This window comes from Arabidopsis thaliana, chromosome 3 (genome assembly GCF_000001735.4).
Source record: "Arabidopsis thaliana chromosome 3, partial sequence".
Lineage (NCBI taxonomy): Eukaryota > Viridiplantae > Streptophyta > Magnoliopsida > Brassicales > Brassicaceae > Arabidopsis > Arabidopsis thaliana.
In genome coordinates, this window is record NC_003074.8 from 22,561,780 (window position 1) to 22,585,344 (window position 23,565).

At 37.7% G+C, this 23,565-nt stretch overlaps 5 protein-coding genes, 1 long non-coding RNA gene, 1 other non-coding gene and 1 pseudogene across 13 annotated transcripts; 2 read left to right on the top strand and 6 right to left on the bottom strand.

Annotated features, from left to right (window-relative positions):
• Positions 1-136: 136 nt before the first annotated feature.
• AT3G60972 lies at positions 137-797 on the bottom strand. The gene is made up of 3 exons (NR_143960.1): positions 739-797; positions 448-550; positions 137-360 (listed from the first exon to the last, which is right to left on the bottom strand). It is a non-coding gene; the product is annotated as an other RNA (non-coding RNA).
• A 373-nt stretch (positions 798-1,170) lies between these two features.
• On the bottom strand, positions 1,171-1,580 carry AT3G09555. Its single transcript, NR_141544.1, has one exon. It is a non-coding gene; the product is annotated as an other RNA (long non-coding RNA).
• A 643-nt stretch (positions 1,581-2,223) lies between these two features.
• Positions 2,224-3,533, top strand: AT3G60975 (uncharacterized protein; the record flags this gene model as incomplete). The annotated part of the gene is made up of 4 exons (NM_001340067.1): positions 2,224-2,278; positions 2,967-3,094; positions 3,228-3,302; positions 3,519-3,533. The coding sequence occupies 4 exons, from the start codon at positions 2,224-2,226 to the stop codon at positions 3,531-3,533; spliced, it is 273 nt and encodes a 90-aa protein (NP_001327250.1).
• On the bottom strand, positions 3,530-4,994 carry AT3G60980 (Tetratricopeptide repeat (TPR)-like superfamily protein). The gene has a single exon (NM_115962.4). The coding sequence runs from the start codon at positions 4,897-4,899 to the stop codon at positions 3,661-3,663; it is 1,239 nt and encodes a 412-aa protein (NP_191657.1). The 5' UTR covers positions 4,900-4,994; the 3' UTR covers positions 3,530-3,660.
• Positions 4,995-7,178: 2,184 nt separating this feature from the next.
• On the bottom strand, positions 7,179-8,196 carry AT3G60990 (glycosyltransferase family protein (DUF23)). Its single transcript, NM_115963.2, has 2 exons — positions 8,022-8,196; positions 7,179-7,639 (listed from the first exon to the last, which is right to left on the bottom strand). The coding sequence occupies exons 1-2, from the start codon at positions 8,192-8,194 to the stop codon at positions 7,504-7,506; spliced, it is 309 nt and encodes a 102-aa protein (NP_191658.1). The 5' UTR covers positions 8,195-8,196; the 3' UTR covers positions 7,179-7,503.
• Positions 8,197-9,178: 982 nt separating this feature from the next.
• Positions 9,179-13,531, bottom strand: AT3G61010 (Ferritin/ribonucleotide reductase-like family protein). Of its 3 annotated transcripts, NM_115965.3 has the most exons (16): positions 13,132-13,476; positions 12,808-13,013; positions 12,676-12,712; positions 12,294-12,404; positions 12,069-12,149; positions 11,831-11,939; positions 11,627-11,679; positions 11,376-11,511; positions 11,105-11,297; positions 10,667-11,013; positions 10,461-10,543; positions 10,302-10,385; positions 10,137-10,209; positions 9,926-9,987; positions 9,713-9,778; positions 9,548-9,638 (listed from the first exon to the last, which is right to left on the bottom strand). In NM_115965.3, the coding sequence occupies exons 4-14, from the start codon at positions 12,398-12,400 to the stop codon at positions 9,970-9,972; spliced, it is 1,284 nt and encodes a 427-aa protein (NP_191660.3). In that variant the 5' UTR covers positions 12,401-12,404; positions 12,676-12,712; positions 12,808-13,013; positions 13,132-13,476; the 3' UTR covers positions 9,548-9,638; positions 9,713-9,778; positions 9,926-9,969. The 3 variants fall into 3 exon arrangements, with proteins under 3 accessions (NP_001319811.1, NP_191660.3, NP_001319810.1); NM_001340068.1 differs by having other exon boundaries at positions 12,294-12,712; positions 13,132-13,531; NM_001340069.1 differs by lacking the exons at positions 12,069-12,149; positions 12,294-12,404; positions 12,676-12,712; positions 12,808-13,013; positions 13,132-13,476 and having other exon boundaries at positions 9,179-9,638; positions 9,713-9,987; positions 10,137-10,163; ... (1 more) ...; positions 11,376-11,749; positions 11,831-11,850.
• A 176-nt stretch (positions 13,532-13,707) lies between these two features.
• AT3G61020 lies at positions 13,708-15,789 on the top strand (annotated as a pseudogene). Of its 2 annotated transcripts, one of them has the most exons (5): positions 13,708-14,093; positions 14,191-14,327; positions 14,497-14,700; positions 14,823-14,972; positions 15,254-15,789. The 2 variants fall into 2 exon arrangements; another variant differs by having other exon boundaries at positions 13,708-14,327.
• A 3,904-nt stretch (positions 15,790-19,693) lies between these two features.
• Positions 19,694-23,159, bottom strand: AT3G61028 (Putative endonuclease or glycosyl hydrolase). 3 transcript variants are annotated; one of them, NM_001203219.1, is made up of 9 exons: positions 23,076-23,159; positions 22,937-22,974; positions 22,570-22,624; positions 22,325-22,435; positions 22,176-22,214; positions 22,012-22,088; positions 21,439-21,670; positions 21,274-21,369; positions 19,694-19,941 (listed from the first exon to the last, which is right to left on the bottom strand). In NM_001203219.1, the coding sequence occupies exons 4-9, from the start codon at positions 22,428-22,430 to the stop codon at positions 19,727-19,729; spliced, it is 765 nt and encodes a 254-aa protein (NP_001190148.1). In that variant the 5' UTR covers positions 22,431-22,435; positions 22,570-22,624; positions 22,937-22,974; positions 23,076-23,159; the 3' UTR covers positions 19,694-19,726. The 3 variants fall into 3 exon arrangements, with proteins under 3 accessions (NP_001190148.1, NP_001327266.1, NP_001078321.1); NM_001084852.3 differs by lacking the exon at positions 19,694-19,941 and having other exon boundaries at positions 20,971-21,369; positions 23,076-23,102; NM_001340070.1 differs by lacking the exon at positions 19,694-19,941 and having other exon boundaries at positions 20,932-21,369; positions 22,937-23,102.
• Positions 23,160-23,565: the final 406 nt, after the last annotated feature.

A 23,565-nucleotide genomic window follows, 5' to 3' on the forward strand; every position in this document is an offset into this window, starting at 1 on the left:
GAGTTTTCAGTGTGTTCTTGGAGAACTATCCATGTAAACCAATGGAATAAAGCAGGAATCTATATCTTCTATTTTTCAGATAAAGCTCAATCAAATTAAAGCTGTGTAACAAGGTGGTAATCCTGTAAATTTCGAATTTTTTGCAAAAGTTTTACAAATAGAGTGAAATATATCATTTACAGTAGACAAGAAGACCATGTTGGTGTTTCAACTATAAAGATCGAGGCAAGTTGTTCGAAGTTTGTTCTACAGTATTCCAGAGGTGTTGAGTTTCTTACGATGTAACTCCATAAGGAAGCAATGCAGCAGCTACGATCCTGCCTTCCTCATTCAGTATGTTGTAAGTTGATGCAGCATTTCTGTGGATAGATCAGAGCGTTAATCAATAAGCACAGACAAATACTCCAAACCAACAGAACAAATACTTGAATAGAACAAAGGACATACAGAATCAACAGTTTCTAGCTTCATGCCGATTGACTTTACGAACTGACGGACTTGGGGATTCAGTGGGTGGTTGTATCTTCCACACCCGACAATCAAGAGCTCTAGAGATTGTTGTGAAAAAAAAACACAGAAAAAGGAGAGTCAAAAACCACTGATGATACACTTCAATATGTGCAAAAGGTTTTTACTTTTTAGCCACTAAAAATATGGCGTAAGCAAACGTATCATATAGTTTCTAACGATCCTGGAACAAAGACTATTGTATAAGGAATGTGGAATAAATCAACTTACAAAATGCTAAAATGTATAGAACCTGGAATTGGTCGAACTGTCTGGAAGATTGACAAGCTGCATCCATGAATTAGACATGTAAATTGTTTAGCAATGACACATTAACTTCAAATATTTCAGAAAACAAGTAGAAAGAGTCCAGAACATTAGATTTTTGGTCCTTTTTTTGGAACCGATATCCGAATTTTCGGGTAAATACCCATATTTTCGGGTAAAATTTCGGGTTTCGGATAAAATTTAAATTTTCGAATAAAATATTCGGGTATTTTCGGGTTCAGGTTCGGGTTCGGTTTTTCGGGTAGAGGAATTTAGGATCTAATAGGGTAAATCTTCGGGTTCGGGTTCGGTTTCGGATCTAATTTTTCGGGTCAGTTCCGGTTCGGGTAATCGTTTCCGGTTTTTTTGCCCAGCCTCAAATGCGCATAAGAACGTTTGACTTCGTACTAGTGTAATCCCATCGTATTATACATCTCGAATCAAAGAAGTCGTTGGCGATCCTCTGATAGCGAGAATCGAAGTAGCGTCGGCTATCGATGTAGAGACCCAGAATTGAGAAAAACCCAACCATGGATTTGTTAACAATGACATTCTCATATCCAGATCGCCATGTCCTACGCTGCCAGACAAACCTATCACCAAAAACCTATCACTGACGCTGCCATACGAAACCATTTCGAATGAGAAAGGGCCAAGCAAGAGAAACTGAAGATTTGGTGATACTCGCACATACAATCGCGTCTCCGATTGAGATTTTATATGGAAAACTAAAAACTATAAAGGAAAAGAAAACAGAAGAGAAGAAAGAGAAGTACGGCCGACGTCGGAGTCGACGCCGGCCGGAGTAATTATCGAAAAACTGTTTCTCTGTAAAAGGTCGCCTTCTGTGTTTGTTAAGAGTCTTCTTATTCTTATGCAGCTAAACTTGTCTAGCAACATTGCATATGTCAGCTAATCTTAAAATTTGAACCTTAATTTAATAGTTTCCAAACACATGACATGAGACGTTGTAGCAATTTATTGGTTTATGAATGCCCGTGGATATCATAAAGAGCACTAATTTTGTAGTAGAACTAGAATTTATTCCACGGTACATCGCATAACAATTCTTTATTTTCTATTTTGCATCTACATGTTATATTTTTAGTTTATAAATTAATTATTAAACTACAGATGATTTCAGTTTGTAGTGTTTTTTTAGAATAAAGTCAAGGGATTACATGAACATAATTGACGTAGTTGTTGTTTGTTGTATGCCCAAATAATTGTTATGTTTAGAAGACTAATGGTAGGTGTCAATTGTTTGGTTTGGAGGGTGAATCTATACACCATGTCTTGCTTGCTCTGTTGCTAGACAAGTTTGAGCCATGTCTGACTTTCCTGTTCCTGAGTGTGGTTTTGAAGATAGGTCTCCTTTTTTCAATATCTATCATCTCTTGATAATAGAGATAACTTGAGATGGCCTAAGGAATTTAGAATGAGTTTTCCATGGATCATTTGGAGGATATGGAAAAAGTAGAAACACCTTCTTCTTTGAAGATAGGTGTTTCTCTGCTTTTGATTCTGTGAAGAAAATCAGATGTGATGTTGAAGATTGGTTTGCCCTCAAGTTGTTGAAGAAGAAAGAATTTTAATTGGATAGCAGAATGGTGTGGAGGATAGGCCTATTTAGGATCCTTGTTTGAGTGTGGTTTTGGACTCCTCCGAGGTATGATTGGGTTAAATGTAAGTAACATTGGCCTCTCTTGGTCGAGGAGGAATTTTTTAGCAGGTGTGGCTTGGGTTTGCGAGATGAGAATGGGCTTGTTCTTGTTGATCGATAGTTGAGTTTGTAATGTATTAAGTTAGTTATTAATTAAGAGTCGTGACGTTTAAGTTATGTTGTGTTGTCCAAAAGTCACAAGTAGAAGAGATGCAACTCTTTGCTATAATGTAAACACACAAGTTTCCGATTCAATAAAAGTCAGTTTCCTGTTACTCTTTTGCTCTGTTCGATTGTGTTTCTCATAAGAAACAGAACAACAAGTAAAACACTTGTTGTGTTCTTTGAGACAACAAGAAGCCTTTGCTTTTAACAGTTCTCTTGCATCGTAGGCGACTAGGCGTGCTTCAACAATATCAGAACAAGGTTAGAGGTTCAACATCTCAGTATTGTGTGGGGTGCGGAAAGTATGGTCAGTCACAAAGTTAACAGAGTCATATTTGCAGTGGAGGAAGATTTTTTTGGTCAGAGTTACTAAGAGACCGCAGGAGTGGGAATGCGGATATCTTGTTGGCTTTGGGTCTTATGGAGGAATGTGATTTGATTGTAGAAGGTAACACAGCGAATAGAGGAGCTTCTCTCATTGCTCTATGGAGGGTTCAATCCTATGTAGCTTTGGGATTTCCTTCGTGGTTTTATTTTGGCGTTTTGGGAGCAATTTTTGTATATCCCCTGGAAAGTTTTTGTTGTACAAGGTTGATCTTTAGTGATTACTGGTTATGCTTTGAAGGCTTATGGGCCTGATTCTTTTGGTGGCTTTACTCAAGTCATATGTAACCGTTACCCCCACAACGATCAGCTAGAGGTAATAGAAGTCCTCCAACTGACCAAATAAATATTTCAGGTCTTATGAAGCCATGCTCTTTTCTATGTAGTGGTGGCAAACTTCAACCTCTATCCAACCTTCACATCTTTCTAGAGTTAATGATATAAGTAAAATCCATATGGGCATTATGCTGTTGTGTTAGCAAAAGAAGCTACAATCAAGGATTCCTCTTTTACTATCTCTTGGATTTTCTAGATGTATGTTCTGTAAACGTTTATGTCTTCATCTAGTGGATAAATTGGCCGACCAATAAAAACAAACAAAAATCTATTATTGTCTGATAAAAAATATATTAAAAAGGGACATTAAATAAAGATCACCAAGTGACGAGGAATGGTCAAAAGAGATGGGAGACCTCCTTTAGAGTTGCATCGATCATCTTGTTGGAGGTTTTTATAGCATCATGTATTCTCCCAGCCTTCACATAAGCATCGATCATTGTTTTATAAGTGTTAACATCAATATATCCAAAATCATCAGCAAGTGAATCAACAAAAACAGACTCTGCTTCTGACAACATCCTGTTTTCGCAAAACCTTGTAATAATGTATTTGTCACTGAGGTAGTCGTTCTTGGGTCTCGCCTTTTTGTAGGTCTCCATAGCCTCACTAAACCAACCCATATCAAAGCACTCGTCCACCATTATCTTAATGGTATCAGAGTCCAAGCAACCCTTACCGGTTCCATTTTTATCTAAGAGTTCATGGTACAATGCCCAAGCATTTTTTTTTTCACCGTATTTGAGCAGGACTTTCAAAAGGGCGTTACCCGTTTCGGCACAAACCAGTAACCTGTTTGATAGAACACAGCGGTTGTAACACTCCATAGCTTCCACCTGTTTACCTTGCTTAAACCAGTACTCCATGAATGTGGCCATCAGGAATGCGACTCTGTTTTCATAGTTTGAATGGTGCAAATCATCTTTGGTCTCGGATAGGGCAATCAAAAACAAGCGTTTGAATTCGCCCAAGACTAGATTCGCCTTTTTAAAATTTCCAAGATCCAAAAACCCGCGAATCAGATTGTTGTACGCCACGTGATCTGGGTAGGTGGTTCGATTGACTGTCCTGCCTCTAAGAAAGGCTTCGGCTTGGTCCAACCGACCGGAGTGGACTAACCCTTTAGTCAAGATCCTGAAAGAATCGTCGCTTGGGTAGTCGTGGACCTGACCGGAATTGATGCATCGGTGGTGGAAATGCAGAGCATCGTTGACAAGACCTTGTTGGAAACCAGATTCGATGATGTAGTTCCAGCAATGGCTGTTGGGTCTGAGGTTATGCTGATTGAAGAAGAACTCGTAGAGATCATAAGCGTCCTTGAGCCTTTTATCCCGTAACATGCCTCCGATGATGGATTGACATATTGTTGTTGTTGACTCCGATTTGATGCTGGTGAAAACAGCCAAACGAGCGTACTTCGCCGCCGTGTCGAGATCCCCAACGCATCTGATCAAGTACGAGACCCTCAAGCATAGATCAGAAGGGCGGCAATCTGGGTTTGACATTATGTCTTCCGATCTTCTTGGCACGGCGGTGCAGAAGCGCCGACCAAGATTGAGGCGGCCGATCAGAGACATTATTATTGCAGGCCAGCAAGACGAGGACTGGCTGTACAGAAAAATGGAAAATAAATTATTAAAACTCAGACTAAGTGAGACGAATAGAATGAAAAATAAATAAAACGACGGCTAGGGTTTTGGACAAGAGAGACACGTATCTTCTTAGAGAATATCTTTTTTTTTTTCTTTCTAATTCTTAGAGAATATCTAAACATGAAAATATTAAATAAAAAAATACGGCAGACGATGAGAACCATGAGATTCTCCTCATTATTTATATGAATTATATTAAATATAAATTTATATTTTGTGTTGCTAAATTCTTCTTTTAGACTCTCCTCAAAGTCTTAGGTTGTTCAGCAACTCGAAAAAGGTATACGTAATTACTCAGTTGATGTCCGAATCTATTCACACAAAAAGAAAGGAAATCTTTTTTTTTTTTTTGATATAAATGTAAATATCATTAGAAATGAAAAGTTTAGGATCTACGTAGATAAAACCTATGGCTTTTGAGACCTTGCCAAAAAAGAATAAAAAACAAGGCAACAAACAGATTGACATCAAAAGAAAGAAGTCACCGAATCCAAAGAAACATTAAGTTTCGAAAATGCTTTCTATGACGTCTAGCAGAAATAGAGTTGCGAACTTCCTTGTCGATCAACTTGAAGGTGGACTGAAATGGCAGGAGAAGGTTGTTGTGGAGAGAATTGTTGCGCTGCTTCCAAATGTGAAACACTGTGGCCTGAGGAACCAGCTTCCTCAAAAGAGACAACGCCTGAGAAAGGAAATCTTCGTTCCGTTTTTTTTTTGGAAAGAAAAATTTTATTTCCGGCTAAACTTTTATTTTAACTAATATTTTAGTATCATAAAAATTTGGTTACAAAGTTGCTAATTCGCATATGTCCGATATATATACATATGTTACGTAAAATATGAGATATCATCATATGTCAAATTTAAATTTATTAATATATTTTAAAATAAAAGTAGAACATTTTTAACAAATCTTAAAAACAAAATATATACATAAATAAAACAAAATTTTATATATCTTATAAAAAGTAATTCTTTAAAACATTCTCAATATATTTAGAAAGATAAAAAAAAATTATCCTACCAAAAAGGAAAATAATCTTTTATTAATCTTACTATATAAATTTTGAACATTTGTTTTCCTTTAAATTTGGACAGATATGAGATGGAACAAAAAGATCGAGATAGGAATTTCCAAAAAAATAACTTGTTACAACTGAAATAAAACAACGCTTGCAATCATACATTTAAGGATGTTTCTTTCAACTTATCTGCATAATCATCTACCAAATAGAAAAAGATTAGAGAAACAAAGTCCAATTTAGATGAACCAAACATAAAGTAATAGAAATAAATAAGTCAATTAGTCTCTTTTTATAATTAGTGTAATATTGTTTTAAAGTTTTTGAAAACAGGCCGATTCGGTTCATGCACTAAAAGTTTTTGGCGGTTTTATATTTGGTTTGATAGTTAACGAATTTAATAGAAATCTAACCAACCATGGTTCACGGTCAATCCAAATATGACAGCCGGATTGGTCCGAGTTTAATGATATACTCTCTCTGTTCTATAAAAATAGATTTTTTAGAAAAAAATTTGTCTCACTAAAATAGAAGTTTTGTATTTCCAATGTAAAATTTAAAACCTACTTTATTCTTATTAAACAATTGAGTAATATACTCTTTAAAGTATATTAAGAGATTAAAATTATTATTATATAATATTTTTATAAAAAAATATGAAATCTTTAAAATATCCATCTTCGTTAAAATATGAAACCATTATTATTTTTAACATTCAATTAAAACCAAACCGAATATTAGACTTAAACAGAGATGAGTACGGTTATAAGTGAAACTAGGATTAAACCCGCGGTTTCCCGCGGGCGAAGGCTTTTATAGATTTTTTATTAAATAAATTAGTGTGTGTTATATTAAAAAATAGTAACATATATTTAGTTTTTTTTAAAACTGGTATAAATAATGATTGGAATCTTTTATTAGTATGGAGTCTATTTACTGATTAGAATCATGTATTTTATTGTGTTTAAAGTTGTGTATCAATTACTAAATGTGTATTTGATATAAGTAAAATGGTGACAAAAATGTAATATAATGATAGATGGTGTAATTATTTTGTTGATTATAAGATCTTTAAAAACCAAAGTTGGTATGTTTTATCTTTTATTTTTTGGCAAAACAAAGACAATAACATTTATGAGGAGACCTTTTTTCTAAATCATACAGAATATATATACTAAAGAGTATTTTGAAGCTGTATTAATGATCCCATTACCCAAATTATATGATACAATAAAAGAATATACCCCCAAAAGAAAACAATGCAAAGTAAATCATCTTAACACCTAATTCTTCTTTCTAAAGATTGATTAGATTCACTATTCATGTTTTTCATCTCTTCATTGTCTTGTCCGTAGCAGCCGATCACCAATCGTTCTCAACTCGAACGTTCTCACAGCAAGGCCAACATCACGGATTGTAGTGTCTAGCACATAAGGAGTGCGTGCTCGCGGCGCTGAGAGATCGAACCATGGTAATGGAAGTAACGGATTTTGCTCTCAGCCTTGTGCTATGTCTTCCCTTGTAGATTCTGAGACATGTGTACGCCTATCGCGAATACATTCTCCGGCTGGACCGCGTATTTCCGATCCCGTCTTGGAACCTTCTTGACGTCTCTATATGCCAGTTTCTCAATTCCCCATTTTCTGAAACACAAAACCAAAATACCATTTAGATTAGTCCCTGAACTAAACCAAATCAATAACCGATATGTTCCCTCCTAAAAACAGAAAATATACAAACCAATTACAATTCAATATTTGGTACAAACAAAAGAAATAATCTTTACAACATTTCTCACTAATATCATGTGATATTCAATAAAAGCAAAGATCGTGACCGACATAGGAGACTAATACAGAATGCACAAAGACTTTTACAAGCCAAGTGTTGACAGAATCAGATGCTTATTGATATTATATGTCACCTTCAAAAAACTTGTGACTAATATTCTAAGTCACTCAATAAACAACACATGGGCTTTGGTTAACGTTCAATCATTAAAATCAACAAAGTTATGAATGTTACCTGTAAGTTCTGGCCGGGCCATCACCGGAATAACAAACCCGACTACTCATAGGCATCAGTTCAATAGTAAACTGAAAATATTCCTCCAAAGATTCCATCACAGACGAAATCGTCTCTTTCACCGGAACATGTAAAAACTCATCAACATCAAAGAAGAACATCCACTTCGTCATGAATACCTATGCAAACAATCATTCACTATCATGAATTGATTATGATAATAACCATCGAATCGTTCTTGATCTCAATTTGGTTTGTGATGAGAATGACTTTGATATTTATAGTGATGAAGGAGGCTAGGGTTGTTGGATCTAATATTTTCAAAAATATTCGAAAATATTTTGCAGGATAAGTTGCAAATCAAAGATTGGATCCTCACTAATGATTCGAATTTGGTTTAGTTCATAATGATTGGCTATATTTAGATAAGTGGTAAATAATGTTTAGTTGATTATGGTTAGTTTTAGATTTAAGAGAATAAATTTATAAGATTTTTTTCTAATTTATGGAATGTATTATCGTGTTATGGTAGTTAGAAGAATCGAATAAGCTCGTCTATGCCGATTTTATAGTGATTAGTGAGGAGGGTGAATATATGATTGAAGATTCTTAAAATCGTAATTAAATATGCAGACTATTTTGATGGAATATGCGTGTATTAGATACTAAAAATTGTTGAGATATACAACTAATCGTGTTATGGCTAAGATTGCATTACTTGATGGTAACCCATTATGTAGTTTTACATGTGATCAAAAGCCCATTAAACATAACTCACCCGTCTATGTAAAACGCGGATCCTGTTTAATTTAGTTATTTGGTTTGGACGATTTTACCCTTGATAAAGAAGAACAAAATTCAAAATTGAAATCAAAATTGAGGCTAAATTAGACAAAAATTCAATTTGTACTTCTCTTTTAATAATAAGAGGATACCAAATCAAATGTTTACAAACATAACTCCACACGATTGGGATAGAAATTACAGGTATTACGGGCAGGATCCAAAATTTTGGATAGCTAAGTTCAATCCTTAAACTCTCACTAATTTGCGTAAAGATCAATTTTGGGACGATTAATTGTTTATTTTGGGAAATTCAGATATATCTTAAAACGTAATGTGAAATATTTAAAAAAATAGAAAGAAAATATGGATAATTTCCACTAATTTTGGAGAAATTGAATACAAAAAATAAAAAATACAGGAAATACCTAAATTAAAATATAGGCTCAGAGCTTTTCTGACCCAAACTCAAACATATACGGGTATTACGGGTTTCGGGTCGGACCGGGATAGCTCGATTGACATGCCTACTCTTGTTTCAATGAATCAAGAGTTATAAGGAGTTCTTTGATGTCGAGTATCGATAGATCTCGAAACAAAGAATTCAAAGACTTCAAAGTTTTGAGAAGAAATCTCCATCATGTCTGAAAACAACTATGTCGACGACTCGGAGATCGTGGCTTGTTGCGAACTTTTGCCAGCCTTGGGTTAGTCTTTGACCCTCCATCTTCACTTGCCAGCTTATATCAGAAACATCCGATCTCAGCTTCACCACTGCATTGACCTTATTTTTGTTCCATCTATGTACTCTGAGATTTTCTTGATGGCTTCGACCTGTTTTTACAGGTTACATGAGGATCGTTGCATAGGTTTAAAGTAATGATAATGTTAAAAACTTTTGTTCTTACCAGCTCGCCTAGAAACTCAGATTCTACAAAATCAACCAGCTTAACATCATTGTTCTTCACACCAACCTTTAGGATCAAACACATGAGAGAGTTATCTAATCATCCTTTTCCTGTCAAAGTGTGCTCTATGATACTGAAATCTCCGAGTTTAAAGGCTTAGCATTATTACTTCTTTTAATGATGAAATAATTGATAAAAAGATAAGGTCCTTACACTTTGTAACTTCAGAAGCTTTTCATTAATAAGTTTCTCCAAAGTCAGTGCAAGCTCCATCGCTGATTCATGGAAGAGTCAGAATTATCAAGAGCTTAATACTATTAGAAAGACGATAGTGGTATAATATATGAAGCTTACTAAGATCTATATTACTCTCAAGATTATCAAACTGCCGCTACAAAAAAGAGATGAGCTTGAATTTACATACCAAACAATGCATCTGATACTCCATAAACTTCTCAGCATAACCTCGTTCTTCAAGACTTGAATCGTTAAAGAACCTATTAGCGTTAAACCCTCAACAATAACAAAAAGATGATCCACCAGCTGAAGAGACACAAATACGGTTTTCCTTTAGACTAAAGAAACTGACTTGGTGAAACCTTTCAAGCCGACATTGTCTCTCTCGATGTAGGCATCTAGGGCATGGTAGACATAGGAGACATTGTACTCCACGCTAAGATTCACAAAAAGCAAATAAGAAAATGAATGTTAAGATTCAGACACATCGTCACGTGTTAACTTAGCTAACTCGATTCCCACAAGCAAAATCATTGAAAGCAAGAAATGACAATTGCGATTCCGACCAGCCCCACCATGATAAGTGAATCGTAGCTGAATCAGTAGAAAAGTACCCATAAATCAATTATGAAAGAGATTACCGAACAAACAAAAATAAATCAAATGAGACGATTATGATGGTGTAAAATAAATAAAAATCCAGCTTGCCCCATGAACCATCTTTAGCACAGGCTTGAACACAAAGCGGACTCCTTTCACGTCTGATTCTACCACCAGTTCTGCTATGTAATAGGATGGTACGTGAGCGACTCCGAGAAACACTGTTTCGCTTCTCGGCTTCTCTAGAACCTTCCTCGGTCTTAGATCAGTAGACTTTACATTCTCCGCATACACATTGTACCTTGGGAATGCAGAATCTTCAAGGTCTTTCTGTCTCCATTCTAGCTTAACCCTGAGGCTCTTGGAACCAGAATAACCGGGTACAAGCTCCATGTTATGAGCTTCAATGACCAACGGTGATGCCGGAAGTAAAGTCTCGGGTTTCTGCTGGTACTGAACATGATCTTAAGTGTCCGAGCAATGCAACATATTCTGTTCTCTTTGTCAAATTCTCTGGTCTGTAGCAAAATGCAGAGATTTCAGTAAGTCTGTGACCATCCAGGACAAGGCTTGTCTCCTGTACTGTCCACTCGGATACAGTCTGCGCTGACGTGGCGAGACACTGTAAGAACATGTTGTTGAATCTACAGATGGATTCTTGTCGTGAAACGAGAATGGATTTCGTCTCGTGTGATGGAGATGAGAAAGAAAGCAGGATTCCATGTTTAGAGGTTTCATCTGATGTCACCTGCACCAGTTCCAAAATCCTCCATGAGTAAAAACAGCAAGATCTCATATTGTGGTGTATCCAGAAGCAGAGACTTACAGAGAAAGAAATTGTGATGGGGGAAGATGAAAGATGAAGATGGGATTTGAAGAGCCTTGTTGTGAAATACGCATCTCCCTCGAGTTTTCCTCTAAAAGTGATGTAGTCTCCTCCGTTAAAAGATGCCTCTCGAGTACTATCAGACTCATAGTACTTATTGTTTAAATGTTTGCTCAGAAATGTCGAAAACATTTTTCCCTTTTTGGCTTTGCCGAAATAAATATGATGATAGTATTAGGGCCAGAACTCACTCAAGAGTGGCCTGAATGACATCCTTGTTGTCTTCATTGAGTTCTAGGAGAGGCTAATGTGAAGCATATAACAAAGACGGAGATCAGATGAGAGGAGAGAGACCCCCAGATCAAGAAGATCAACTGTCATGTTGTGGCAGGAAATGGGGTTCATGTAAACATTAGATGTGTGCAGTAAAATCAAAGACAGTAAGATGGTTGAACCTGAAGACTTTGGCAGAAATGTTGTACCATGGGGCATCTGTGAAGAATAAAACTAAAAGCAACAATCTGACTGTTGGAGACCTTGGAGTGAAACATGGTAACCAAAGCCCTGAACAAAAGAGAGAAGAGAATTTCAGAACATAAGTGAACATAATCATAACCAAGAAAATCAATGCATGATTTACCGTGGTGTTAGTGTTACAAGATAAGAACAAAGACTTGATCAATCTCACCTTACCTGATTGAAATCCGAGTAAAAAGGGAAGACTTGTGGATAGTTTGGACTATTCCACATGACTTCTCGACAAGTGACCACCATCTGAAGAGAAAACACATGAATGATAATAAGATCCAGCGTCACCTTTACAACAATTAGGAAAGAAAAAAATTGGAGCTCAAACACAGTAATGGTAGCTTAAAATTTATAGATGGCAAGGAAATTGCAAATAATTTAAAGCATTACTTATTCTGAGCCGAATTAAAATTGGGTTGTTGTGCAGTCTCATATACCCATCCAGGAGCAAACATGGCAGCTGACACATTGTTTCTCTTCAGCAAATAGAGCAGCATTTACCTAGCATGTAAAAAGCAGCGGACAAGGAAGAAAATACTAATGTACATATTATTGGTTTTCACTGTGTCACCAACAAAGATGCAAAATCAGAGATTTTATCAGGCATACAGTCCATTGCCCACCACCAATGACACTGTTATACTTGGAGAAAGTAATCAGATCGAAGTGGATTGCAAAACGGACAACAAAAAACTTCTGAGCAACCCATCATATAACTAAAGCCCCAGGTGCAGATAAATACAAGACTTTTGTTAGATGGTTTAGGAATTACTTCAAATTCGGAATCTGTTCTTCATCTCGATGATTATCTGCAAGTGGCCGTCAATATATTAGAGAAGCCTTTCTTCACACCACTTGAGTAGTGTGTTTCAAATACAGATATATACTAGCAAGAAAAACCCACCAGCCACCCATCAAAGCCTAGAGAAGTAGCAAGTTCTGCCAAACGCACTGCATACATCTGAGCAGACTCCCTTGTGGCAAGCATCTCTTTGCAGGTAGCTTTTACTTCATCCCATTCTGTGATGAAAGTCCCCAATACCTTCAAGTTTCCATAAACACTTCTGCGCATAAAAATCCTCAGCAATACACAAATCGCGATTCATCTCTCTGAGCACAGACAATCAAATTTTCCAATTTTATCATCCTAATCAGCAAATTCATAGATATCTCAACCAAAATCGAAACGTTGGATGTTGAAAAATTCAAAAGTTTTGAGCATACTTACTTTAACGCCATCATCCCTATGAGCAGTATTGGTCCAGCAGAAGGAGGAAGAGTGGCCAGAGAAGGAGAGAAGTAAACAAAAATGTCCATCCGAAACGATTCGCAAATCCGGCGTCGTTTTCACACCCTTATATATATCCACTTGTCCTCTTCATCCTCCTTTCATATCGTGGCGGACTAAATCCCTTGGGCGATTCGGTAAGTCATCGGAGTGTCGCCGGAGAGGAACGGTGGAGAGATTAAACTGGAAGTGAAAAGGAATCGAAGTAATAACGAAATTTCAGGTCTCGAAGAGCTTTGATCGGGAAATATATAGGTAACGACGGATTGGCAAGATTGAGCAACGAAATTGTTCCAAACGAGAATTGAATCAAAAGAAAACGAATTGACCTTAAGTCAACTACCACCACCATGGCTACTAGTAGTAACTAATCAGCAATATGTTTTTTTTTCACTGAAGTCCAAATTTTCATTTTTTTAATCCCAAATACAGTACTAATTTTTTTTATTTTTTTTTGTCATCTGGTCATTCTATTAATAAAGGCCTAAAAGAGTGTTTAAATCATAAGCCAGCCTTGCAACATCGCATAGGCTACTTCAGCCACCAAATTAGACAAAGGTAGGTCTAAAACAGAGAATTAAGGATACATAAAAAGAGGCATAAAAAGGGGGAAAAAAAAAGTAAACGTTTTTCACCGACTCATCGTATTACAAGCGCCGTCGCACACACACACTTACTCGCCGCCGTCATCTACGGGCACGATTTCATCTCTTTCTCCCGTCGATCTCGGAAGTATGCGATGTGTTCAAAGGGAATTGGGTCATAGACTTGTCAACGCGTCCGTTGTACCGAGAATCTGAGTGCCCGTACATTCATCCGCAGCTCCCTTGCCGCACGCATGGTCATCCAGATAGTGATTATCAGTCCTGGAGATGGCAACCTGAGTCCTGCTCACTTACTTCGTTAGTCTCTCTTTCTCTCTCAGTCTCGATTTTGAATGCCATTAGGTTGTTTCGGTGATTGATCTTCAGATCGGTTTGCTCTGTCGTTGTTGGAAAGCTTAAGAGGGAAGAAGATGATGTTTGTTGGAACAGAGGAAATGTATCTTTCTCTGATCTGTCTTCTTCATTCACAAATCCCAGAAAATTATAAATCCATGGATTACCTTTGGATCACTCACCGTCTTCTCTCTCAAGGTAATTGGATCCCATCTGTTCAGCCCTTTTTTTGTTTGTTCAGATCTAGAAATCCTTGTGGTCCATGAAATACAAATACAGATATGAGTTTGAGAATGATAAAGACTAAGGTTGGATTTGAAAATTGCTTGCTAGGATTCTTATAGAAGCTTCTGGTATGTCTATGTAGGATTACAATGCAATGATTGAGTTCTATTGGGCACCGTTTCTTCTTGAATCGAATTCAGATAACGCTATAGTTGATATAGTATCTGATCGAATTATGAGGAAAGGCTTGATCAACAAACACGGTAAGCATTGGCGAGGCGCTGATATAGTCGTGTTCAACATATACTTGTGGTGGAGGACTAGCTAGCTTCAGAATGAAGATCTTGTATGTACCAATCATGAAATCTAAACTCTTTTCAATATTTCTAGTGATAGGTTCTCAAATCTTTTTTTGTATACCCCCAATACTTTCGATTTGATAGTTTTTTCAATTTGTGTTATTTGAAGGGAAAGTTCTTTCAAGGATGGGAACAAGAGAATCGTTGAGATGGAGAGCGAAGATGCATATCTGATGACCATGGGTAAATGGGTGAAGAAGAGTATGGATCCTTTGAGGACAAAAGTTTTCTTTTCTACCATGTCTCCTACTCACTACAAGTCAGTAACTATTCCATCTTTTCTGTGATTTAAGTCATCCGTAAACAGGTTCTTCAAATTCAAATCTAGGAACTGAACAGGGAGGAGATGGCTTAGAATAATATAGTCCGGATTTGGTATTAAATGAAATGAGTAATGGGGTTTAGAAGGATCCGGTTTATCTTTAATAGTTCAAGTAAATGTGGCCTTGACATGATCCACAAGTAGAAACCAGAATAAGATTTAGCTCGTAACAGAGCCCTAGAATACAGAGGTTTCATCTTTTCTACCTCCGTGACCAGGATCGAGGATTGGGGAGGCGAACAAGGAAAGAATTTTTACAATCAAACGACACCGATCCAAGACATGAACCATTGGCCATCAGACTGCAGCAAAACCTTAATGAAAGTGATAGGAGAGGAATTAGACCAAAGAGCAGATTTTCTGGTGACGGTACTTAACATTACACAACTCACGAGCTATCGGAAAGACGCGCACACATCAATCTACAAGAAGCCATGGAGCCCATATGACGAAGGATCAGCTAGCAAATCCGGTTAGCTACTCAGTAGGCTGTATACATTGGTGCTTGCCTGGTCTTCAAAATACTTGGAACGAGCTTTTCTTTGCTAAGGCCCTGTTTGTTTCATTATTTACCATTTTCATTCAAATGTTCCATTTACATGATTTTTGAATGATGCATTTGAATGATGTTTGTATTTTTTGTTTGATCATTTGGTATTTAATCTGAATGATGCATTTAAATGGATCTTTATTTGTTTGATCGTTTTGTAGTTCATCCACATTCTCATTTAAATGGAAAATTTAATTTTGCTGTTTTGGCGGGAAAATATGATTTTTGGTTTTTGTAAAAATACTGGGATTTTTCGGTTTTGGCGGGAAAATTTGCTTTTGCGGTTTTGGCCTGTTAAAATAATTTTATTGTTTTGGCGGAAAAATATAATTTTGTAGCTTTGACGGGAAAACTTGATTTTGCAGTTTTGACGAAAAAAATACTGTATGTTTTTTAGTGGAAAACATGATTTTACGGTTTTGGCGGGAAAACTTGATTTTGCGGTTTTGGCGGGAAAAGCATTTTAAGTTTTTGGCGGAAAAACATGATTTAATGGTTTTGGCGGGAAAACATGATTTTACGGGTTTTGGTGGGAAAGCATGATTTTACGATTTTGGCGGGAAACATGATTTTACGGGTTTTGGCGGAAAAACATGATTTTATGGTTTTGGCGGGAAAATATGATTTTATGGTTTTGCCGGGAATATATGATTTTACGGTTTTGGAGGAAAAATATGATTTTGTAGGAAAAACATGATTTTACGGTTTTGGCGGGAAAACATGATTTTGCGGTTTTGGCGGAAAAACATGATTTTGCGGTTTTGGCGGAAAAACATGATTTTGCAGTTTTGGCGGGAAATAATGAATATAATTTTGACGTTAAATAATAGTCCGTGATTTCACAATTTTTAGATAATTGCTATGAATGTCGTTTCAACACTACCCGTTTTCAATCATTGGCAAAAAAAAAAAATTGGCGGGAAAATTTGAATTTCTAATTACAAGTTCTCATTAGACGAGGGTAATTTGGTCGTTTTGCTCAAGAGAAAGGGTATTTGAAAAAATGGACAACAGGAAAGGGTATTGTTGCAAAATGTAATAGAAAAATTGTACTTTTGCAAATCTCCCATTTATTTTTGATGCAATATGTAATTTAAAAAAAAATATTAAATTAAAAATTTGTAGAAAGTTAGTATTATTAAAAGGGTATATTTGTCATTTGTTCTTTTTGACAAAATCATCTCCATCTAAATGGTCCAATCAAGTCCATCCAAATGAGTTTTAAAAATTTGTTTAAACTTACAAAGTCATTTAGATGGATCATCTAAGTGATTCATCCAAATGGTCTGTTAAATTGTAAAAAACAAACATCATTTTTCATCTCTATATAGATGATCCATCTGGATGAAGAAACAAATAAGGCCTTAAGTTGTTTATACATGATTTTATTTTCTCTGATTTCAAGATTTTTTTATAACTGTACATACTGCTGGAATATAAACTTAAGCGATGGTAGTGAAAACTTAAGACAAAAATTTTAAACTATTAAGTTACTTTCGTGCAAAACAAACAAACAGAGAGTAGTCTTCAACAAACAAACATAAGGTCTCATTATTCATCTCTTTTCTTGGTATGGGCAAGCAAATCTTCTTCTACTCGACCTAAGTATCTTTTGAGAGTAAGGCTTGTTTTTTCTTGGTGCTACGAGATTCTGTTCTTGACGGGTGTTGCTATCTCGAACTCAAAATGTTAGCTGTTGACAAGTTGTGAGCTAGGAAAGCTGCTAGGAGACTTGTTGAAGAACTCCAAGCTGTTGACGAGCTGTTAGGCGGGCAATAGCAAGCTAGGAAGGCTGCCGACGAGCTGTTAGCTGGGCGAACTACGAGTCAGAGCAACTGCAGACGAACTGTGAGCTAGAAAGGCTGCAGACGAGCTGTTAGCTAGGCGAAGTGCAGACGAGCTGCAAGCTAGACGAAGTTCGAGCTAGGTAAGCTACAGACGAACTGGGAGCTAGGAAGGCTGCAGACGAGCTCTCAGCTAGGCGAAGTGCCGACGAGCTGCTAGCTAGACGAACTTCGAGCTAGGAAAGCTACAGAGGAACTGAGGTGGTTGGCTCGAGTCAAAGCTGGGTTCAGTATACTTTGTTCCGAGCTGATCGTCTCGGTACCAGGTTATTTCTAAGCACAGACCAAAGCAGATAAGAAACTGTATTTAGCCGAAGCAAAAGCTCGGCACCAGTGTTTATGATAACTGGGTTTTAGTTTCCGAGGCGGTTGACTCGGTACCAGTGTGTTTAGAGTAACTGGATTTCAGTAGACTTGAATACCCACGGTTGCGACCCGATTTGATTCAATCTTTTACCAGCGTTTAGAAACGAGCTGGGGCACCGGTGTTACGTATAACCGGGTTTCAGAAGATAGAATTCATAGCCTGCTCGGAAAAACATTCGAGCAGATTCTTATCTTGAATATTTATATAGCGCGCTGTAACCGAAGCGGTGTAAATGAAACTTTGAAAATAATAGGCCGTCGCCCGTTAAAATATTTCAAAGTAAAAAGATTTAGAAATCAAATTCCAAGAAAATTCGAAGTAGAAAAATTGAAGTGGGAGTATGGATATACGGACCCCACTCCCCCCCCCTTTTTTTTTTGTGGGGGCTAGCTGAACTCGTCCGGAGACAAGCTGCCTACGTACCCTTTGCAAGGATCAAGCCAACCCGTAGTTCAGGTTATGGTGAAGAGGCCGGAGCTCTTTTTTTACTCGATAGAAGAGTTGCTTTTTTTGCTCCGTAGACGAGTCTTTTTGCTCGGTAGACGAGTGTTTTTGCAAGTTTGCGCAAAAAATATAACAGAAAAAGCATATATATGATTAAGCTGTTCTTGTTAGATTATAATAGATAACACTTATCTTAATTGTTTGGACATAGAGATGATGATATCTACGGCATGGACGATCTGAATCTCTGAGATTGTAAACGTCGTTGTATGAAAATCTACATTTAAGATGTTGTTCGTTAGAGGAGATCTCATCTTTGCGTAAAAGAGAGAAGCAAGGATGAATGCTTGTGATATAAGTGAGAATGTCAATCAAGCTTAATTAATATGTAAGAAAGTAATTGAACTTATCTTTTATGAGGGAGGTCGTCGAGACAAAATTGGAGATCGCATCATTGATGAATGAGTGGAAGCCTTGAGTGATTGCATTGAATCTTTATCTGGTAGTCCCACGAAGGTTTTGTCCAAATTTTAGTCAACTGTTGATGCACGAATCACACAAGTACGAAAATGGGATCTCTAGGGAAGGAAGAAGAATCTTTCTATTAATGACGAGCCCGCGACTTAGGCGAATTGGACGGATTACAAAGGATGATTTCTTCAACGAGCATAAATGGAGTTAGAACGAGCCGATTGTAGATGAAAGACGAGCTTGAGGCCGGAAGACGATCTTGATGTCCGAGGAAGAATAGAGTTTAGTCGTCTTATAGCTGAACCTTGTAAAAGGTTGCCTACATACCCTTAGAAAGGGATCAAGCCACACGTTCATATCGTGATAAACGAGCTAGGCCATTACTGGAGGAAGGTCGTATGGTACGTGACGAGCCGGCAGATGTGCGACGAGCTGGATGAACCGTGGTAGAGAGGCGAATTGGACAAACCGTGGTAGAGGCTGAAGGTTTAGACGAGCTGGGCGACGAGAGAGGTGGACTCTGCAGTCAATGGACGAACTGCCGCTAGGCGAGGAGGTAGATGAGTTTTGCAGTCGAGGGATGAGTTGATAGCTAGACGAGGAGTTGGACGAGCTGACTAGCTGACAGCTAGGCGAGGAGATGGTCGTTGAGTGATGGCCTGAAGAGCTTGAAGACGAGTTGAGAAGCTTGACGAAGAGGAGCGAGCTAACGAACTTTTTGAGACGGACGAGCTGACGAGCTTTGTGAGACGGACGAGTAGACGAGCTTTGTGATACGGGCGATCTGACTAGCTACTCTGTCTCTCTGCGTGTCAGGCGGCATTCCCCCCTTTTGACATGACATGATATTCCGTATTTATAGCACTACGCGTGTAGGGCATTCATCGAGGGATTTGACGAAACTACCCTTCGCCTTAATACTCCTTGGTTTGGAACTTATTTTGGGCTTTTGACTCGGGTTGCAGTTGATTTTGTTAAATCTAAACAACGACCTTTTTTGTTGCGTTCTTAGTGATTAAGATATATGTTGCGTTCCATGCCTCCATGACACATGGTCCGTGGTGATGAAGTGTGGCGATGACGTGAAGCTTTCGTAAATTGAAGACCATCGGTGGCGAGGTGAAGACGTGAAGCCTAAGATGGGCATGTTGGTGGAATCGTAAAATCGGTCACAAAGGTGGCTGATCTGATAGCCGCAGACATGCATCTTTGGGCTACAGCCAGGACGTGCTTGTCGCAGAAAAACAGTAATAACTCTTGTTAGACGTAATCAACTGAGGCAAGGATGAGTCCGTTAGAAAGATAAGCCTTGTAGCTTCAAAATGATGTGCAGATCGGCTCCTGGTTCCTTTTAGATCGCCGGGAAATAGATCGGGTGTAGACGGATCTATGTCTCGATAAACAACGCATGCTTGAGAGAAAACCTATAACTCTCGGAAGACAGCACCAAATGGAGCAAAATCGATCTTGTTGGAAAGATAAGCCTCAGAGCTTCATGATGATATTAAGATGGGCTCTTGATGTTTTCTGAATCGTTGGGAGTTTGCTTTCTAATCCAGTTGCTCCCACAGTTCGAATCTGCGATTTGACAGGTGTTATATGTTTTATTGAAACAGTGATAACGCTTAGTAAACAGCTCGGAATTGGATGAGGTCGGTCTCTATTGAAAGATAAGCCTCGGGGCTTTCAGTTGATACTTAGGTCGCCTCGTGATGCCTTTTAGATCGCTGGGAATTTTATTCCGAGGTCAACAGATCGGATACAGATCGATCTGTATTTTGTCAGACTGTCTTCTGCAGATGAACGGCAGTATCTCCGAGAAAACAGACCCTAACGAAGTGAGCTCGGGCTTGTTAAAAAGAGGAGCCTCAAGTCTTTGCCTCGCGTGTTCTTCACGGCTCGGTGGTCGTTTGTGAGGTGGCTTCGGGGCAAACGGTATGTACCGGCTCGGGGCGCGCTTGATGACTATCCATTAAGCTCAGTTGGCTGTCTCCCTAGCCGATATAGATGTTTCCCGCAGCGTTCTCACGATTGGCTCGGGCTGTGTTCATATGATTAACACCCGAGCCATTTTACAAACTCCCTTCGGGACGGTCGATCGAATAAGGTCCCGAGGTGCTTTGTTCTAGGCTAGGGGCCAATCATATGTTTAACCATGAGGTGATTGTTATTCTCAGACTGTTTGGCTCGGTCTTGCTTGTGGGGGAATCCGACCCCAACACTGTACATACTGCTGGAATATAAACTTAAGCGATGGTAGTGAAAACTTAAGACAAACTTTAAACTATTAAGTTACTTTCGTGCAAAACAAACAAACAGAGAGTAGTCTTCAACAAACAAACATAAGGTCTCATTATTCATCTCTTTTCTTGGTATGGGCAAGCAAATCTTCTACTTGGGTAGGAGAGAGATGTTTTCCCCCAAGTACCAATGAACTCCAAATCCAAACTGTTGAAGCTGCATGTATCAAGGGAGTGGATGCAAAGTCTTCGGGTTGTGCCAATAATATGTTGAATAGTCGCGACTTCAGTTGATGTAATGAATCCGAGTAGTCGCGGTTACCGGATATGAGCATTATGTTGCATGGCTGTTGAATGTTATCCATTCCAAAACACAGCAAATCGACCAAAATTTTTTTATGCGCAGATTCTTTTCTACCTGAAAGAAAGAATGAGACTAATATAAATTGAGAAAAAATAAGTAATTGAGTAAATATATAGAACGAACCATCAGGGATGTGGCGAGTATAGACTCCAGTAGCACTAAGCGCTAACATGGTAGTCTCATCGATTCGGTTAGTGTTACCGAATGCGTTAATCGATGTGATGGGTCCTCGGTAACCCTTTTCATTTAACGATTTTCGGAGGTTTCCCACCAGTCGGTAGGGGTCGACGCTGTCCGGAAGTCTACAGCTGTCAACGTCCCACCAAATTTCCGTTTTGGCTGTACATAGATTAGGCTATAACAAAAAAAAAACTGTGTCAGGGAAAAAAAATAAAAACCAAGACCCAAAATAAAAATATTAAAAAAATCTTAAGAGCTTTTCAACTATTACCCTTTAATTGCGTATAGAAGAAAGTTATAAAAAAAAACATTTGTACGTTAGAATTTGTAAAACCAGATTTGAGCGGATAAATTACTCAGACCCTCCAATAGTCAAATATTTTTCCTGATAGTCAATATATGTTAATCCCGTCTACAATTTCTCTTTTTCCATTCACATATGGAAACAACACTTCGAAGCACTCATTAAGAGGAGAAAACAAAGGCCCAGGCCCAAAATAAAATTAACATTTTTACCTGTGGGTAACCAGGTAGTCTGACCGGATCACCATATTGAGGCCCAATAGTATCGTTTGGAGGAGATGAATCCGTAGCTTTAATAAATTTGATATTAATAAAAGTAAGATAATCATTAAGATGATGGAAAAACAGAAGGAAACAGAGGGGGAAAAAAAACAAACCTAAAAGACGAAGATAGTGAGTACCAAATACAGCTGGAGCTAGGATAAAAAAAAAAAACAAGTTTTTACATGTATGTAAAAAACGAGGTAAAACAGATAAAACGAAGCGAGAAGCTCCATTTCTTAAAAGAAAATATGAAAAAACTTACGACGTGATGCTCTGGTTCCAACAAATCCATGAGATGGAGACGCTACGTTTCCCAATCCGCTAATGGATTTGAAGAACCTGGATTGTTGAAATAGCTTGAGCAACATTTTATCTGAAACAAATAAACAAAAAGAAGGTCAAAATGTAAACGGATCGGAATGTCACGACGTCTAAACTAGAAGCGTCAGATCTAGTCAAGGAAGCTAAAACGGTAAAAACAGAGAGATAGAAAGAGTTGGAGGTTACATGAGCCAGCGAGAGTGAGAGAGAGAGAGAGCTTCCACGCTTGCTTCTCCTCAACCTGAAATGCATCGGAAAAAACTCAGGGAAACAGAACTTGACATTATACTTATAAAAACTCAAAAAAATAACTTAAGAACTCAAAGAATCACAATCGCAAATGCAAAACCCATCAAATTAAGCAAAATTATGATATACGAAGCAGTTTCCGATTCACAGAAAGAGCGATCACACCAATAATCCAAAACATAATAACAATCGAAAGTTATTAAAGCGATCGGTATATACACGATCCATCGGATGGATAATCAGGAAATCTACATCAGAATCGTCGGTATCTGTAAATGGAGAGAGAGAGAGAGATTGAGCTTACTTGAGCGAGATAGAGAGCTTCCAAGCTTTCTTCTCAGACTGAAATGCATCGGAAAACAAAATCTCGGAATCAGATTTAAGAAATCGACACTATACCGATTAACAAATAAAAATCTTTAAAAAAAAACGAAGAATAAAACCTTGACTGATGCATAAAAATGGTGGTGGTTTATGTGCTGAAGACGATGGTGCTTTATATAGAAGGAAGAGAGTGTACCACCTTCGTGCTCGAGGTGCTTATTACGGATTTACCCTTTTCCGTTTCAAAGGGCCCACCAAATCTATATTTCTCCCAATTTTTATATTTTTATTTTTTATAAATCATAACTTATCTTCATTGTATTTACGGCATTGGATTAATAATATTAGTGTAGATAAATTAGCCAAAAGATTAATGCTATTTACCATCTAAATATTTATGTTGCACTTAATATCATCGTAGATAACTAGAAACTTCCATTAGCTGATCGACCATATAAATATTTCTGTTGCACTTAATTAATGACATCGATTTGCACTTAATTACGGCATTGGTCACGTTATTGTCTATTCGCCAATTAACTCTAAAGAAGGTTAGTATATGGCGATGTAACATGTGGTTAACTACGTCAAACTAATATATCATTGCTT

Excerpts from the sequence above, each read along its gene's own strand:
- AT3G60980 (NM_115962.4), bottom strand. The coding sequence starts at position 4,899 with ATGTCTCTGATCGGCCGCCTCAATCTTGGTCGGCGCTTCTGCACCGCC.
- AT3G60990 (NM_115963.2), bottom strand. The coding sequence starts at position 8,194 with ATGACGAAGTGGATGTTCTTCTTTGATGTTGATGAGTTTTTACATGTT. Across the intron at positions 7,640-8,021 it reads GGCCCGGCCAGAACTTACAG|AAAATGGGGAATTGAGAAAC; the intron begins GTAACATTCATA and ends TTTGTGTTTCAG.
- AT3G61010 (NM_001340068.1), bottom strand. The coding sequence starts at position 12,400 with ATGCTGCTCTATTTGCTGAAGAGAAACAATGTGTCAGCTGCCATGTTT. Across the intron at positions 10,386-10,460 it reads ATTTTGCTTGTGGGAATCGA|CGTGGAGTACAATGTCTCCT; the intron begins GTTAGCTAAGTT and ends TGTGAATCTTAG. Across the intron at positions 10,210-10,301 it reads GGCTTGAAAGGTTTCACCAA|GTTCTTTAACGATTCAAGTC; the intron begins GTCAGTTTCTTT and ends TAACGCTAATAG.
- AT3G61028 (NM_001203219.1), bottom strand. The coding sequence starts at position 22,430 with ATGTTGCTCAAGCTATTTCAACAATCCAGGTTCTTCAAATCCATTAGC. Across the intron at positions 21,671-22,011 it reads GACTACCTGGTTACCCACAG|CCTAATCTATGTACAGCCAA; the intron begins GTAAAAATGTTA and ends TTTTTGTTATAG. Across the intron at positions 19,942-21,273 it reads CAACATAATGCTCATATCCG|CACGTCCTGGCTGTAGCCCA; the intron begins GTAACCGCGACT and ends TTCTGCGACAAG.